Source organism: Eutrigla gurnardus (assembly GCF_963514095.1).
Source record: "Eutrigla gurnardus genome assembly, chromosome: 8".
Classification (NCBI taxonomy): Eukaryota; Metazoa; Chordata; class Actinopteri; order Perciformes; family Triglidae; genus Eutrigla; species Eutrigla gurnardus.
In genome coordinates, this window is record NC_139922.1 from 24,037,832 (window position 1) to 24,054,498 (window position 16,667).

Genomic DNA, 16,667 nt, shown 5'->3' on the forward strand with positions numbered 1-16,667 from the left:
TTTCACACTCCTGTCTCAACAATTCAGTGCAAGAAATTGGGCAAGAGCCCACTAAGCAGAGAGAAATGATGAGAAACATCCCTGTTGGCCTGATATGTACATTCCCGCTCGTCTTCGATCTGACTTTTGGCTCTGGAACAGTAGGACATGACAGAGTTTACATTTTCGTTGCTGTGATTACAACCTTCACTTCACTGGCTCACCCAGTATCCCAGTATCCACACACACACATTGTTATATCTATCAGACAAAAGGGAACATCTGTCTACATCAGGGCTGTCAGACTCATATTAGGCAGTGGGCCTGATTCGTTAGAATGAGACCTCGTGGGGGCCGTCATGGTCCTGGTCATTGTCATTCTTCTGTGTGGGTAACAGGTTGTTGTTTGATGATATCCTCCTTTACTATACCCAGGTATCAGCAAACAAGTACAGATCATGTACTGCTGTCATATACTGGTCTTCCCATGTCAGTTTTCCCGGCATCTTCCTTCCCGAGGATAGTCATAGATATGTTGCACATTATTGAAGACGACTTTTTTTTGGCTCTAATTTTCCCTTCCTGCCCAAAACATCTGGGGGGGGCCCACATGAAACCAGCTGGCGGGCCGGGTCTGGCCCCCGGGCCTTATGTTTGACACCCCTGGTCTACATGCCATCGATGGTCACACATACACACTCCCGGTCCATACGTACATTCACACATTCAAGGTTACTACTGTCCAGCGGCTAATGATCCACGCCTGGCTGACCCGGGCCCATTAACCCTGAGGGGGTCAGAAAGGAATGTGACACACACACACACACACACACACACACACACACACACACACACACACACACACACACACACACACACACACACACACACACACACACACACACACACACACACACACACACACACACACACACACACACACACACACACACACACACACACACACACAGTTTGCACTTTACAGCATCGTCAAGCACGCTACGGGTTCAAGCTAATGGGCTTCAAAGGGCCTCGGAGGGGTTATGGGGGTCACGATGGGGGGGGACGCAGCAGTAAAGTGCTGTTGAATGTCCGCGGGAAGATGTAGATACATGAAAATACAGAAACACAGCTGGCTAATAAGACAAATATGAATGTTATTGTTATTCATGGCTGAGATTCTCAGGAATTTTATCAGCGGTGACTTTAGATTGCTAAAATACTTGTAGAAACAGGAAATTCCTCCAGCTGGTTTTACTCTTCCATTCCTTTTATAAAGTGTTACTTATTAACAATTATGACTCATTTACTAATGCTTTATAGATCCGCTATAAGGGCAAAAGCTGCATTAAGTGGGGCTGTGAGAATCAACTCTTAAATACATTTAATGCACATTTCATATCTTAAGCTTTTCGTCTCATTTTCAGGTTTTGGCTCCCGGATTATTACGAATAATAACTGTAGCGTTTCTGCCTTCTCAGCAAAACAAAAGATTAGACTTCTTGGATTTGCAGTTATTTTATTTTTTAGTCATTTACCAATTTTTGGGACATAAAGCTAATAAGATGGATTTATTGATATATAAATAACTGATGGAATAATACAAAATAACAATGATGTAATGAGGCATTGTGCTAATATAAAGCCTTTTAGAAAGAGTCTTTTGCATTTTGATGTGCTGCAGCTACATGTTGTTTAATGTTGGATGATGTCATCGTGTCATGATGTCATGGCGCGTGGACAATCTGAAGCGACCTACCATGTGGTAGTTGATGATTTCCTGGAGGCTTTCGCCACACTTTTCCAGGCACTCCTGCAAAGGAGAGAGAAAAAACATAACATCATAATGCATAAAAAAAAAATGTCCTAAATGGGAAATGAAAAGATCCGCAATGCTAAAATTATCTGGTTAATGTTGCTTGAGGTACACTGGAGGATTTCTTCTCTTGAACCTTGAACGGGGAAAAGAAACTATAATTGCAGGGCAGTTTCTTTCTCTTTTTTTCCTTACAATGGAAACTATAAATAAAGGACTTTAATAAGAAACTCTCAATTAGTCTTACGGTTGAAGCCAAACAGGCTTTTAATAGCACTTAATGTCAGCAGCAATAAAAAAAACAGTCCTGGTGCTGCGACCGGAGCCAGGAGTAACTTTCCAGCCTGCATCTGATGCTCGTGCACTAATCTGTCGTAATCAGGTTTCCTCACACATACGGAGCTGCGAGGCTCACGCCCAGAGAGCAGGAAAGTCCCCGTTCCCAAGAGACCCCAACGGTCCCATCCACCAAACGGCAGCAAGAAATATGACAAATAAAAATAATCCACGATAAAAAGGCTGTAATGGTTCAACTTCACACATCGCTGCTGGACTCGGAGTCACCGGTCTCACCGAGATGGTTTCATCCTTCTTGCACTGCTGAGACAAATCCCGGATGCCGTTGACGAAGAGCTTGTTGGCGCTGATGTACGCCTTCCCTGCTTCAATCATCCCACTGCATAGCTTCACCAGCTGTGGAGAGGAGGAGGAGGAGGAGGAGGAGGAGGAGGAGGAGAGAGGAGGAGGAGGAGAAGAAGAGAGGAGGAGGAGGAGAAGAAGAAGAGAGGAGGAGGAGGAGGAGGAGGAGGAGGAGGAGAAGAAGAGAGGAGGAGGAGAAGAAGGAGAAGGAGAAGGAGGACAAGAAGAAGGACAAGAAGAAGGAGGAGAAGGAGGACGAGGAGGAGAATGAGGAGGAGGAGGAGGAGAAGAAGAAGGAGAAGGAGAAGAAGTAGAAGAAGAAGGAAAAGAAGTAGAAGGAGGAGAAAAAGGAGAAGAAGAAGTAGAAGGAGGAGAACAACGAGAAGAAGAAGTAGAAGAAGGAGGACGAGGAGGAGGAGAAGAAGAAGAAGTAGAAGAAGGAGGAGAAGAAGGAGAAGAAGAAGTAGAAGAAGGAGTAGAAAAGGAGAAGAAGAAGTAGAAGAAGGAGGAGAAAAAGAAGAAGTAGAAGAAGGAGGAGTAGCAGGAGAAGAAGTAGAAGGAGGACGAGGAGGAGGAGAAGAAGAAGTAGAAGGAGGAGGAGAAGGAGAAGGAGGAAAAGGAGGAGAAGAAGAAGAAGTAGAAGAAGGAGAAGAAGGTGGAGAAGAAGGAGGAGGAGAAGATGAAGGAAAGGGAGAAGGAGGAGAAGAAGGAGAAGAAGGAGAAGAAGAAGGAGAAGAAGAAGAAGAAGGAGGAGGAGGAGGAGGAGGAGAAGAAGAAGAAGAAGAAGAAGAAGAAGAAGAAGAAGAAGAAGAAGAAGAAGAAGAAGAAGAAGAAGAAGAAGAAGAAGAAGAAGAAGAAGAAGAAGAAGAAGAAGAAGAAGAAGAAGAAGAAGAAGAAGAAGAAAACATGAAGGTACTACTTGCACAGAAAGGTTTTCACAAAAACTTTCTTTCTCATCCAAAAAAACTGATTAGATGCACAGAAGATAAAAAACATCACATGACCAGAAGTAAACATGTTATCTCATTCAGATGCCAGTGATTAAGTGAGGAATACGTGTACGTTATTAAATATCACTCCATCCAGTTTTCTTTCATGGATATAAAAAGGCCAAATAGTAAGAAATAAATATTCACATTAACGGCGACGATGACCTTCCTGACTGCAACATGACCTCTAGTGGAGGTCTCCAAAAGTGACGGCCGTAAGAAGAACAGACTAATCTCTCTCGTACTGTAAGTCAATGGAGCGGTGACACAAGCGTTACGGGCAAAACATCTGGCTGGCGTGCGACTGCCACGTCCCGTTGCAGCGGACCTCAGCTGGATTGTTCGACAGGTCTGAGCGACGCCATGCTAGCAACGTTAGCGCTGTGGGACGAGGTAAGGTCTAAGGTCTGTTGTAACAAAAAAAGGCTAACATTCCTCCTTCTTTTTAGTCATTTTCATCCAATCTATTACTGCAGTACAGACCTGGAATCAGTGCGTGAAATACCCTCTAAATACCACACCATTGCCGTTTCCCAGAACCGATAAAATAACAAGCAATTATCTCCAATAATTGAATATCTGCGAGGCAAACATACCAAATATGTCCAGAGCTGCTGGCAGGGGCAACGCACGCAAAAACTCGGAGCGTGAGAAGATTTTAAGTGAACACATGCTGTAGAAAAAGAAGCTCCTCAAACAAGATACCTTCATTAATTACTGACTCTTGTGACACAGAACTGAGATGGTGATTGACCTTCTAATGGTTCGTGTGGTGACATAAGATCTATTTCTTTATTATTTCTGCAGCATTAAAGGATGGACGTTTTGCATATATACGTGCTTGTTGGGACTTTTAAGACTCAAATAAGGCTTTTCAAATACAAAGAGGAGCACAGATGAAAGATTGTTCTTTACACTTCTGGCCACACCTTAAACAGTGATGTCACAGCAGGTGTTTCGCCTTCAGGTGCACTTCAAAAACAGGCAAAAGCAGATGTCTCACCTTATCTAGCTTTGCCTCGATCTCCACCACCTCCGTCTCCACCTCGTCAATATTTGCCCTGAAAAACAAAAAGAGAAGCTGTTAAAGGGCGTGCGGTAAATGTATGACTCAAAGAAATCACATTAAGGTTGTTTGGAAAAACAGTCGTTCGACAAATCTGCAATTTCCCACGTTCTCAGAAAGCACGAAGACACTCTGTAAATGTGTGAGAGACAGACCGAGAATATGTGTTCTCAAAACAGACTCAACACTGTGAGGGGGGGGGGGTTGTCTGTCTGGATCCTGAACCCCGATCCACCTACTCACTGTCGACACCACCGCCACTAACACCACAACCCACCGCACCACAGAGCCGGCTGTGATTTACACCCAGAGGCCGGCAGCTGCATGACGTATAGCCCCTGAATGCACCGCTCCCCAGCCCCATAAAGACTGTGTGTACATGAGCGGATCTATATTTAGCCCCCTTGATAACCTGCTGCTCATCCTGCCGTATGCTGCTTCCTGCTGCACAGCGGGAACTCGTGGCTTCATCGGAGAATGAACACGACCAACGGACGACCTCGTCATGTGATCACAGCTCTGCACGCTTTTAGGGATGGAAATGTTGGACAGTCCACCATTTTTCTGTCAAGACCGAAATATCCCAATAAACCGTCGGGTGAATTCCTACGACATTTTCTACAGACATTCATGTTCCCCCGAGGATGAATCCTAAGGATGTTGTTGATCCTCTGACTTTTCATCTAATGACATGATGTTTGGATGGATTGTAGGGGTGAGTATTGGCAAGAACCTCACGATACGATACGTATCAAGATACTTTGGTCACGATACGATACGTATCACGATACTTTGGTCACGATACGATACGTATCACGATATTGCGATATAAATAAAGCACAAGTACCTGTATATGTACATTAGACGATATTGATCAGAGGACAAATTGAGTCAAAACTATTTAATTCAAAACAGCCTCTCCATTTTATTAATTCCCATGAAATTCACTGGAATAAATATTGAAAATAAAATGAAAAAGGATAAAGTACTGCATTCACAACGTGTCTAAACATGAATCTTTTTTTTTTAAATTGATATTTGGAGTTGAAAAATTAATATTATATTGGACGGCAAAGTATCGCGATATATTGCCGTATCGATATTTTTACCTACCCCTAATGGATTGCCATGAAATTTGGTATAAATGTTCTAGTCTTTCACCACTCGAGACGCCTTCAAAAACCCCAAACTATCCCTTTAGGAATAGTTTTCCATTAGATATGAAGGAAAACTGAATCACGACACTACACCTTCTGCATCTGTGGCATAAATATCGGCCACGGCTGATAAAAAACATGCATCTCTGTCTCATCTTGGGTGGATTAGCCTACTTGGCCGAGGCTGCGACGATCTCAGGGGGGAACACGTGCTTTTTTTAAGACTCCACCCCCCACTTTTACTCTCACCATCTCCTTTAATAAGGATCTAAGGACGTGAAGTGGAAGGGGAGAGAAATACTCCAGAGAGGAAATATCTGTCAAAAGCTCCAACTCATGCAAAATGGAAACATACATAGCTAAAATAATCAATACCATATTATTCCACATGTGGACGCGTGTTATTGTAACCTCAACTGATCTCCTGCTGGACAGCTTTCCGCCAACCACACCCAGGGATACTGTTGCTGCGAGCAAAGCTGTTTTCATTGCTGATGTCACTTTTGAAACTTCCCTTTTTATGCGATAATGCAGAGCTTAGCAAGCTCTCGCTTTTCAGAAAAATTATATATTTTTACTTTCAAATGTCGACAAGCTTTAAGCTTTAACTGCAGCATGTTACTCCATAACAACATCTATTACATTCAGCATTTAATATTATGTTCATTAGGGGACAATAACGTTATTTAATGGACCATACTGGTGGCTCTCCATGTTTAATCTATTAATCACATGCATCAAGCTGCCTTACTGACAGCACATTCTCCAAAGCATATCATTAGTGTTTTGATCTGATCTTCCAGATCTTCCAGCTTCTATAAAAGCAGGAAGATCTGGAAGTTCATCTTACTGTGGCATTAATATCAAGACTTCAGACATGCGTTAAATGGTTATTCAAGGTTTTTTAAGGATTGCATTCACATTAGACACATTATTTTTACATTTTATATAGTTTTATATTTTATATATTACTATAGTTGAACCAATGTCTCAGATTTGAGAAACAGCAAATGTGAATCTTTGAATGTAATGTTCTGGCTTGTCTTCTAAGGTAGTTTTTTTATAGGCAACATAAGAAACCTGTAGCGCCTTCCTGAGGGCAGAAGGACAGACAAGTGATGGGCAGGGTGAGACGGGTCCTTTAATGATGCAGGAAGCCTTCCGCAGGCAACGGGATCTCCACCGCGCTGCTCCAAATGCAACTGAAGTGTGGCTCAACATAGCGACGGCACAGCTAGCTGTTCCAGATGTGCTGCCCCCCCCTCCCCCGATGCCCCGTCTTGCTGCACATGGCCTCCCTTAATGGATGCACACGGTTTCCCCCGGGCCTGTAGCCACGGCAACCACCTCCTAAGTGGGCCGGAGAGGTCCCCGATGTGCTTGTGAGTTGACCCCTATTCACACCGGGGGACAATAACAACACGACCATCCTCGCACCATTAAAACCTCGTCAGAAGACCATTAAAGGGCAGTAAAGCAACAACGCAACGCGTCCAGATCTCGTGAAAAGGCGGACCGAGGGGAACACCACCACTGTTTTGTGTGCAGAATTAAGCTGGGATAATTTATGTGACATGGAACAGTGCAGTTTAGCAGCGGTGTAAAAACATAATTAACAGTGAGATTGTGCTGAGCAAGCTGCAGCTCCGGTGGTTTCTACATGCTGACGAGGCGTCCGGAGGTTCTGTTTACTGGCCCAGAGTCGCAGAACACCTCAGTTTTCACTTCTTTACTACTTTTACATGATGCTTAAGGTTGAATTCTTTTGAAATGTTAAAATAAAACATTTTTGTGCGGTTTGTGAACTGTGATTTTGAGAGTTTCATCATCATCATCATCATCATCCCAGATAAAGGTTTCCATTATTCCAGTAAGCAGTGGTGGCTAAAAGTATTCAGATCCTATTGCTAAAAATAGCAATACCTCTTTGTAAAAAACAGTAAAAGTACATGTTATCAGCCAAATGTATGAAAGTAAAAGTAATTTTAATACAGTGACCTAGTTTTAGTTGGTCAAGCTGGAACTATTTTTATTTTTTTTTTCATTTTTGTTAAGTAAAGCTTTCAAGTGGAGTAAAAATACACTATTTTCTTTGATATTTGGTGGAATAGAAATATAAAAGTAGCAGGAAATGGAAATACTGGAGTGAATATTAGTACATCAGATGTGTAACCTGGTAGTACTCGGCTGGGCTGCTGAGAGCGATGGGGAATCGTGGCCGAGCAGCTTGGCGGTCCGCACGGAGAACGAGCAGGTGGGATGCCGAGGAGAGAGTCAACACCGGGCCCGGGGTAGCTGCCCCCCAAAAACCCCAAACCGCCAGCTTGGGCACACCGACTAAACCCACAGCTGGCGACTCGCTGGAGAAAACAAATTAGCCATCGAGCGATGCAGCCTCTCTCTCTGCCAGCATACAAATGAGAACAGCTGTAGAGCAGACTTGGTGCTAGCTTCAAGTGATCCTCAGCAATCAGCGGACTGTTTGATATCTCTCCAGCGGGTTTAATCTTAATTTAGAAACCTGTCACGGTAGGTTTCATCAGTGTGGAGGGTCTGGGACGCGACAGAGGGGACAGGAGGTGGACTCTAGTGGAGGAGGGGAACCCAAAGGGTTGGAGGCGGGAAGGAGGGGCAGTCTGTCTGAGGGCCCCATTGTGAGAAAGCAACTTCCTGTCTGGAGAATAGAATTTGTTATAATATTGATTGTTTTAGTGTCCTAATGGCCTAATGTTGGGCTGGAGGGATGGGAGGGGGGGGGGGGGGGGGGTCCCTCAGCATATTCTCCTTCAGCTACGGTGAAAAGCAGCTGGAGTTATTCTTAGCATGGCTCCTAATGCTGCCCTGCCCAGCTCTCCTCTGCCTCCGGACCACTTCATGAACTAATGCGGGGTCAAGGAGGCCCCCAGGCTAAAAGCTGAGCGACAGTAGGTTTCACTCAAAATATCTCCCCAAAAACGTAACCGTAAATATGCACGGCAGGCCTCCCAAGCTTTGGATTTAGCAACATTTAAAGAAATACTGGATTTAAAAACGCTTGGGCGGTCAGTGGTGTATTTTTATTCTCTTTAACTTTTCCAAAACCAAAAATACAAGCGCAAAAAATTGGGGAAAGTTAACACTCCAGCAACCGCAGCCAACATAACCCGAGACGGCAGCATTACATTGACCAAATACAACGGCTGGCTTCGTCCTGGAAGCATTTTCTCCTGGAACGATGACGTGAAAACATACTGTAACAAGCTAAACAGGTGTAACAGTCTCACATTCCCCCTTATCACTGGCTCTACGCTGCAGTGCAAGAACAGCAATATATATAAGTAGGCCATTTATTATCTTCTACATGGATCACCAGCTGTTGAGGATGTTGACATTTTGCCTGCGACGTTACACGTTACCCTTTTTTTTTTAAGTAACTCAGTGATTTAAAATTGAAATAAATGGTTGCTGGCAAGAAATTAGAAGTGTGCTTCTTTTTCTACCTCTGTCTGAAATCAAGGAGCCGCTGTTAAAAGCAGAATTTCAAGCAACAGCAACTAGGGGCGTGTTTAGCCAATTAGTGACATTATGACCTCCAAAGGCACATGCATCCTCATAATTAAAAAGCTGTAACCCCAAACCCTGATGCATCTAAGGTGCAGAGGGAGTTCAGATGTCTCCAGTAATACCCTCGCCAACATGTGTTCAAAGCCCTGCCTATTGTTTCCGTAAGCCCGGGCTTTTATCTCCGCTTGAAAGCTCAGATCGCGTTCCTCGTACTTAAAGCGGGGTCTTGCTTCCGCCGCTCACATCTCTGCACCAGACTGTGCTGAGTGCACCGCCGTCGCCGCATTAACTTCAAACCCTCCTCCACAACACACATCTGCACTAACAGCCTCACAGAAGTGACACGACTCCAGCAGCAATAATTACTCATTTATGCTTCGATTACAAGGCGCTGCAGGCGGGGAGCACTAAGCCGTATAGATCCAGCTGTACTGGATGGATGCTATCCGTCACTGTGTTAACATGGATGTCTGAGGACGTGTGCTGTCAGTACATTAAAGCTCTGACGACAAGTGGAGGTCATTGCTAAAGCTCACCATCCCCCCCCCCCCTCCGATTGCATACTGTGGCGAATACTTCACGTACAGCCCAAACAGCTGAGTGGCAGCCATTCACCAAGCCCCGTTTCTACGGCAACGTTCATCTAGCCTCGCAGACAGACCCGGTCTCCCAGCCCACCCACTCGTTCATTCAGTGGACTCAATACGGAGACCACCAGCACTCCCCTAGCAAACTATTTCCATACGGGGGCCTCGTGTGTCTAATCTCCGCCTGGTCTGTGAAGGCACCGTCTGGTGTTGAGTTCAGGAAAGGATGGGACCTTTCAACCCTTCTGGGGTCACATGGTTTCACGTAAGTGCTGGAAAAAATCTATCCACAGGAAGGTCATTGATTGGAATGTTGACCATTTTAAATCGTTCTCTTTCAACTTCCTAATTATGTAAGTTGGTTGGACAAAGGAAACTGTTTGGTCTATAAAATGTGACAAAATAGAATAGAATGGAATTTTGTCAGAATAACAGTCTAAATCAATATCCTTAAGACAGAGAGCGAGAAACTTCAATGAAGCTTTAAATCAACGTGCTGTTGAGTTTACTGTCTGCAGACAAATAGATGAATCAGATGTGTTTTAATATCATTTTAAAATTAAGATCTTCCAAATCTAGACTGTCGGCCAACAAAACAAGACGTAGTTCACAAATGAATGTCATTTATCACGACTTTTCTCTCTGCTGCAATAACCAAATGTATCGGCGAGTATCACGGTTGAACTGAATGTCATAATAAATGACCACTCGTGCTTATGCTTTGTGATACAGTCGATGCTTTGGATAGAGTCCATGCAGGACGATCATCCATCATCCCTTCCGTGATTTTCCCCCGGAGCCTGAACTCCACATAGGATGTCAGAAACGTACAGTATCTGAACTTACTGTAACGTCGGGACATTTCTCATCCAGAGAGACGTCTGGAATGGAAAGAACAGGAAAAATATGAAGAAGAGGTTGAAAAAGGGGGAACTTGAGTGTTGCTGACAACACATATTCCTCTTTCCTGACCTTCTCCAAAATCAACAACCCTGATGTGTTTTCTAACCGAAGGAGATATCTAGTCTGGCGGCGGGCTGAGCGCTCCACCTTAGACGACCGCTCTGCCTGCTGCGGGTGAACTTCTGCCTGTCTGCTCCCCCCTCCACCCCCTCCACCTCCTCCGTCCCTGCCACACCCCTGCCAGCCCTCCCCTCCCACATGCTCATGGATCGGCCGTGTGGTGTTTCCCTGCACGCCGCAGACCGCAGCACATAAATCCCGACGGGAAGAGCGGCCCGAGAGCTTGACGCATCTCCTCAGAAAGCAGCCCAGAGACGGAGCTAAAAACACATTTGGTGTTTGCGTTATCCAACCAAGCCACAGACAGGAGCCAAACATATTTCAAGTGTTTTTAAATGAAGGCTTCACTAATGACTTTCCAAGTTCCAACACCAACAAAAATGGATTATTGCCGGTGTCAAATATCTTTAATATATGACCGTGACACTTAGATCTTCACTAGACACTTTAACAGCCCAGGGAATCCAAGCATCATTTTAAAAAAAATCAAGAAAAAAACTATAAAAAGGAGAAAATACGATTTATTGCTGGGTTTTTTGACAGATTTTATGAAGCTGTGGTTAAAAAAATACCCTTAATGACATCAGAAGAGAACCGCACGACTTGACAATGTCCCATACTTAATGAAAGGGCCAATATCGGTCTGTTATATTGGCATATAATAAAACATATTGCTTTAACCAGGGTTTATATTTATGTATCCAAATGGACTGTGAACTCTCATTTCGCAGGATTGAAGCCATGTCAGTTTAATCACAGTAAATCAGATACATTACATCCATTATTGTTTTTACGTGTTTGAATTATAATTATATAACGGAAGCCGTGACATCCTGACTTTTACTTACAAATGGGGCTAAAATAACACTGGATCCTACATTTCCCATAATGCAATTCTATAGAAATGCTCATGCCCCCAGCTCCTAATTTCTCCGACTCTCTACAATGCATCAGGAGACATTATACAACTTGTTTTCACAAGCTGACTAGTACTTCTTATTGATGAGTTAACACCCTTTATGTGTTCAAATTGGTGGAATGGCCCTTTAAGAAAAGAGCTTGCATAAAAGCGAGGGAAGGCGTCCACACATCTGCCCGTTCAAACTGTTGGACACACATTCTGTTGCACATCGAAGTACAGAAAGAAAATATATGGACCGAAGTGAATATCCTCGCTGCTGTAACGAACGATCCCCCAGCATCAGGCTGTTAACTGCCCTGCTGGACTTTGAACAACATGTGCATACTTTCAGCCCCCCCACCCCTCTTGGCGAGACATCAGTTCTGGCACCGTCCGACGACCAACGGTCTCACAGGCAGTGAAAGCAGCCAAGCAGGCCCCTGAGCTGGGGGATAACATTCTCCTTTTAATCGGAGCAGATGAATCTCATCTTCACGTGGAGAGAACGAGAACCGGGAGACATTCTTCTGCAGAAACACTCAAATCTAACGAGACTCCTGCAGCCAAGCTTACTCCTGAAATGAAACCCGCCAGGACTGTTCTATGATACCTCAACAGGAAAGGTCAAAGGTTACACAACTTTTGATTAGAGTGAAACTAACATTTTGGGGAAATAATCTTATTATTTCATTATCTATCTATCTATCTAATAATCTTATTTTTTTTATTATTTATCTTTTTCAAATGAAATTGCACGACAGTATATTTTTTAAAACTGTTGTTTTTTCATGAACACTTTCAAAATAAAAGCCCTAGATATCAAAGTTGCATGCTCAGTGTTGGTTGTAGCTCAGTATTTATTGGACAGACATGAGAGTGATATCCATCTTTTCATCCAACTCTTGGCAAGAGGACGTATTTCCAAAAAATGTCAGACTATTTCAGTTATTTAATGACAAGACTTAGAACAACAACAGCCTCAGTAATGATTTTGACCTCATTGCTAACATGCTCACAATAACAATGCTAACATACTGATGTGAAGCAGGTATAATGGCTTCCATCTTGCTCGACAAACGTTAACGTACTAGCAGCTCTTTCACACCTCACTCACTCACGCACACCTACAGCAGATACTGGCTGCCAAACCTTGACCTCTGACCTCACAGCGACCCTGTGAGACCGACCCGACCCCCCAGGGAGCGAGCAGCTGCCCTCAGTAAGTAGGTAAGTCTGCCAACAGGGGAAAAAATATAAGTTGAGCATGTCTCACCCCGTTTGCTTCAGAATAAAGAGACAGAGAGACAGACAGGCCTCTTCTGACCACCAGCAACAGCTGAAGCAGCTTTTCCCGCTCTTTTTTTAAATCCAGTCTGTTTGCAATCAAAGCATTAACACGCCCACGGAAGCAACACGCAGTTCTGGTCGTACTCTTCTTAAGTACAAGTTTGAGGTACTACACGTTCTACTTCAATACTATAACACTTATAATGAAAATATTGTAGTTTTACTTTATTATCATTTCATAAATATAAAGATTACACACACAAAAGTGGGCTCTGGGTAACAACCTTTTTCTAAATCGATAAATGATTTCATAATTAACAGTAATTTAATAGTATTCTTGTACAAAATTGTTCTAAAAAAATCAGAAGCTCAAATTCAACCGATTACAACAGTTAATGCAAGACTAACTATAATCCAATGATATCATATTTGATAGGATAACAGTCAGAGGGAACATGTTTCTGCATTGACTTTTAATGAAGTAATACGTGCATACTTTTACTTGTAATAGAGTATTTGTACAGTGTGGTATTAGTACCAAGGATCTGAATACTTCCTCCACCACTGTGACAAAGACATCGACATGATTTGGAATAAAGAATTGAAACAAATACAACTTATTCCTGATCAGATGTTAAGATTCTCCTTCAAGTACAAAACGTGCTCTTTTGTCATCGAAGTCATCCGCTTGAGATTTTCTAAAAATGTCTAAATAATGAAAATAACGATTCCATTTATAACTCATCTGGCTCCGGGATGTTGTGCAGTAGACAACGGGACAAAAGATCTGGAGGATCTAATTTGAGCATCTTCCCAGACAGATTGCTTTAAGGGGACGCGATCAAAGCAAAAGGAGTTATTATCTGCATGTCAAAGCAGAATCGCACATGCTTGAACTCCACAATTATAAACCCGTAATGTGGCAGGAAGTCTCTCTTCTGCTACGTCGACGTTGGATCCGCGAGGGTTTTTCTTTCCTGTGTCAGCCTTTCCACTAATATTTCAAAGCTTTGAGTATGGGTCAGCTGTGGAACAGACGTCTCCTGCACAATATCGCCTTTCATTCTGTAGTCAGGCTGCTGGATGGATTTCAACACCGAAGACAAGTCGACATGAAAGAGCCAAAGTGTCTAAAAGCAACATCTCCCTCACACAAACTGAAGACCGTCGATCCACCCCTGATCGAGCTGTTCAGACTCATCTTACTGTGTTCGTCGCCGGGGGGATTTGATTGGTATTGCATCCTGGGTAACGGTGAGAGTGGTGGAGACTAAAGGTCATCAGTGAGTTCACTGTGTGGCTGGAGGCCTGAGGACTCAACGAAGCTTTTTAAATGATGGGCAAGCATGTTACGCAGCATTACTTCAAAGTTGAATTTGAAGCCACATTTTAAAGGATAAGTCCGGCAACATTTTATATTTTTCTTTTGATTGTTTGAACATTTTTTGATCATATTCACTGAAGCCGACACTATGCTCCGATAGAACAACATAAATCATCTGGTTTTAGAAAAAAAAGCGCACCTCTACGTTCACGTAGAGCCTGTTTGTTTTGCAAAGATCGGATCATCCTGTCCAATCAGCACGCAGGGCTGTGTTCGTGCACACGCAGAGCCCCTCCCCCCTTGGGTCGTACCACTATCACAGGGGGGAGGCGGAGGGAAGTAGCAACAAGCTTCCAATTCCTCGTTAAAAACCGAAACAAGGAGGTCCAAAACAACCAAGGAAAAGAAGACACCGGTGGAAAAGAAGGAAAAAAAGAAAGATGGCAACGGTGCCTAAGGGATTTCAAAGTGCACGAAGTCGTGGGGGAGGAGCTCGGTGGTCGTGGGGGAGGAGCCTGAGAGTTGTAAACATTCAGAATCTGACAGAGTGCCCTCCATCCGCCGGACTTGCCGACTGGGACTTTAAACAATCTCATGAAAAGACTAAAAACCAAAGTGTTGCCGTTGTATCCACTGATCCTTTAAGCTACGTTCACAACAAATGCAAAGCGAATGTTTCGCTTTACTCTATTGCATACAAAGTCAATGCAAAGGCGCGTATTTTTATCCGCTCGCGTTGAAGTGGAGACATAACTGGGATCGTAGCGGTCTGTGGTCTCCATGAGCTCTACGATAGAACCTCACATTAGTCCAGAGACCGGACCAAACTATGTGTATGAACAAAAACAAAAAGGTTGCTGCCATTTACGAATAAAAAATAAATAACTCTCCGACTCCGGCGCCTCAAATTTGAGTATTTATGTCCCTGTTAACTGAATATATTATATGTTAGTTGACATTGGAAATCACATTCATAATAATAATGAGGCTAAATTGCAGGCCTGTGTTTAAACCAAACATCTACAGGAGGGTCAAAACCTCTTTTATGACACGTTTGTGAAGTGCTGACGAAAGTTATTTGTTATTGCAGGGCTTCTAACTTTCACCACCAACACCCGTCAGCTGTAGGAAGGTTGACAAGTAAAAAAAAAAAAAGCCTGGCATCTGAATGTACGGTCTCTGAAAAACTGAATGAAATGATCTCTTGAAGGACACAAAATGAATGTGGTTTGTTCCTTTCGCAGTTATACACAAGCCTTCATGTTGCTAAAAAGCCCCCGGGGAGCTTTTGTGGTCGGCGCTCTATTAGCTACTAATACATCCACAGTCTGTGCTGTCTGTTCGACCACAGACACGGGAGATGCAAGAGATCAGCCATGTGATGACGCTCAGTCAAGACAAAGAGCTAAATCTGCTGCATTTATTAAATAAATAAAGACTATAAATGCAACCATCTCAATGTAAAGTATTTACAGTGAAGGAGGCGCTCCCCTCCTGAACTTCCTCCTGTCGGTTTCTTGGAAGCTGAACTGGAATGCCTAAAGTATAAAAAGAGAGACAATGAATGGGAATGCGGCCAGCCGCGTCCCTGCGTGACCTCGAGTCGGCGTGGGGGTCGACGGTGAAGTCATTCTGGAAATCCCACAAACAACAAACTCCCACTTTGATATCGCAGGAAGAAACCAACAACCCCGCTTTCGCTCTCACTTCTTTAATGGATGAAACATCTGCGTGAATGAAAATACCTCCGCTGGTGTGATGCAACGGTCTGTAATAGACTTGACCAAAATATCACATTATTGGTGGGTTTTTTTTTTTTTTTTAACAAGCCACAAGATTTTTTCTGCTTTTCTTGAGCAAAAAACCTGGAAGTTACTTCAGGACAGAATGGAGAGGTTTAACATTTTACAATTTAATTTATAATAATAATAAGAAGAAGAAGAAGAAGAAGAAGAAAACATCACATTGGGTTATGGTTACACTGTAGGTGTGATATTTTATGATGGTGCTGGATCACCCAATGTTATTGCAAATTATGGTCAGGCAATATATCGCTATTTTATCGATATTATATCAATATCGTGATATGAGACTGACATTTTGGATAGGCTGCATGACAGTAAAGTGAAGTCATTTTCTTAAATTACCAGACAGTTGTTCCCTTTCACCCACTTATCATTCAATCCACTATTATAATATTCAAACCAATACAGTATCAACCTCACAGTGTTGCTCAAGGAAACATCAGGAGTACGTTAGTCGGATTCATCCACTGGAGAACATGAATGTTAACGTAGTTAATGGGATGTACCATCTTAGCTTTGGTTTCCGGGTCCAACTGTGAAGCGATCCAGAC

At 43.3% G+C, this 16,667-nt stretch overlaps 1 protein-coding gene across 1 annotated transcript in view; it reads right to left on the minus strand.

The window, feature by feature from the left end:
* LOC311017003 (arf-GAP with coiled-coil, ANK repeat and PH domain-containing protein 3-like) overlaps positions 1-16,667 on the minus strand; it is a 50,374-nt gene that overhangs the window by 22,606 nt on the left and 11,101 nt on the right. Inside the window, exons 2-4 of the mRNA XM_084015094.1 lie at positions 4,427-4,484; positions 2,369-2,488; positions 1,739-1,792 (exon numbers count right to left, since the gene is read on the minus strand). Coding sequence (XP_083871220.1) covers positions 1,739-1,792; positions 2,369-2,488; positions 4,427-4,484 — 232 coding nt within the window. The remainder of the gene's footprint in view (positions 1-1,738; positions 1,793-2,368; positions 2,489-4,426; positions 4,485-16,667) is intronic.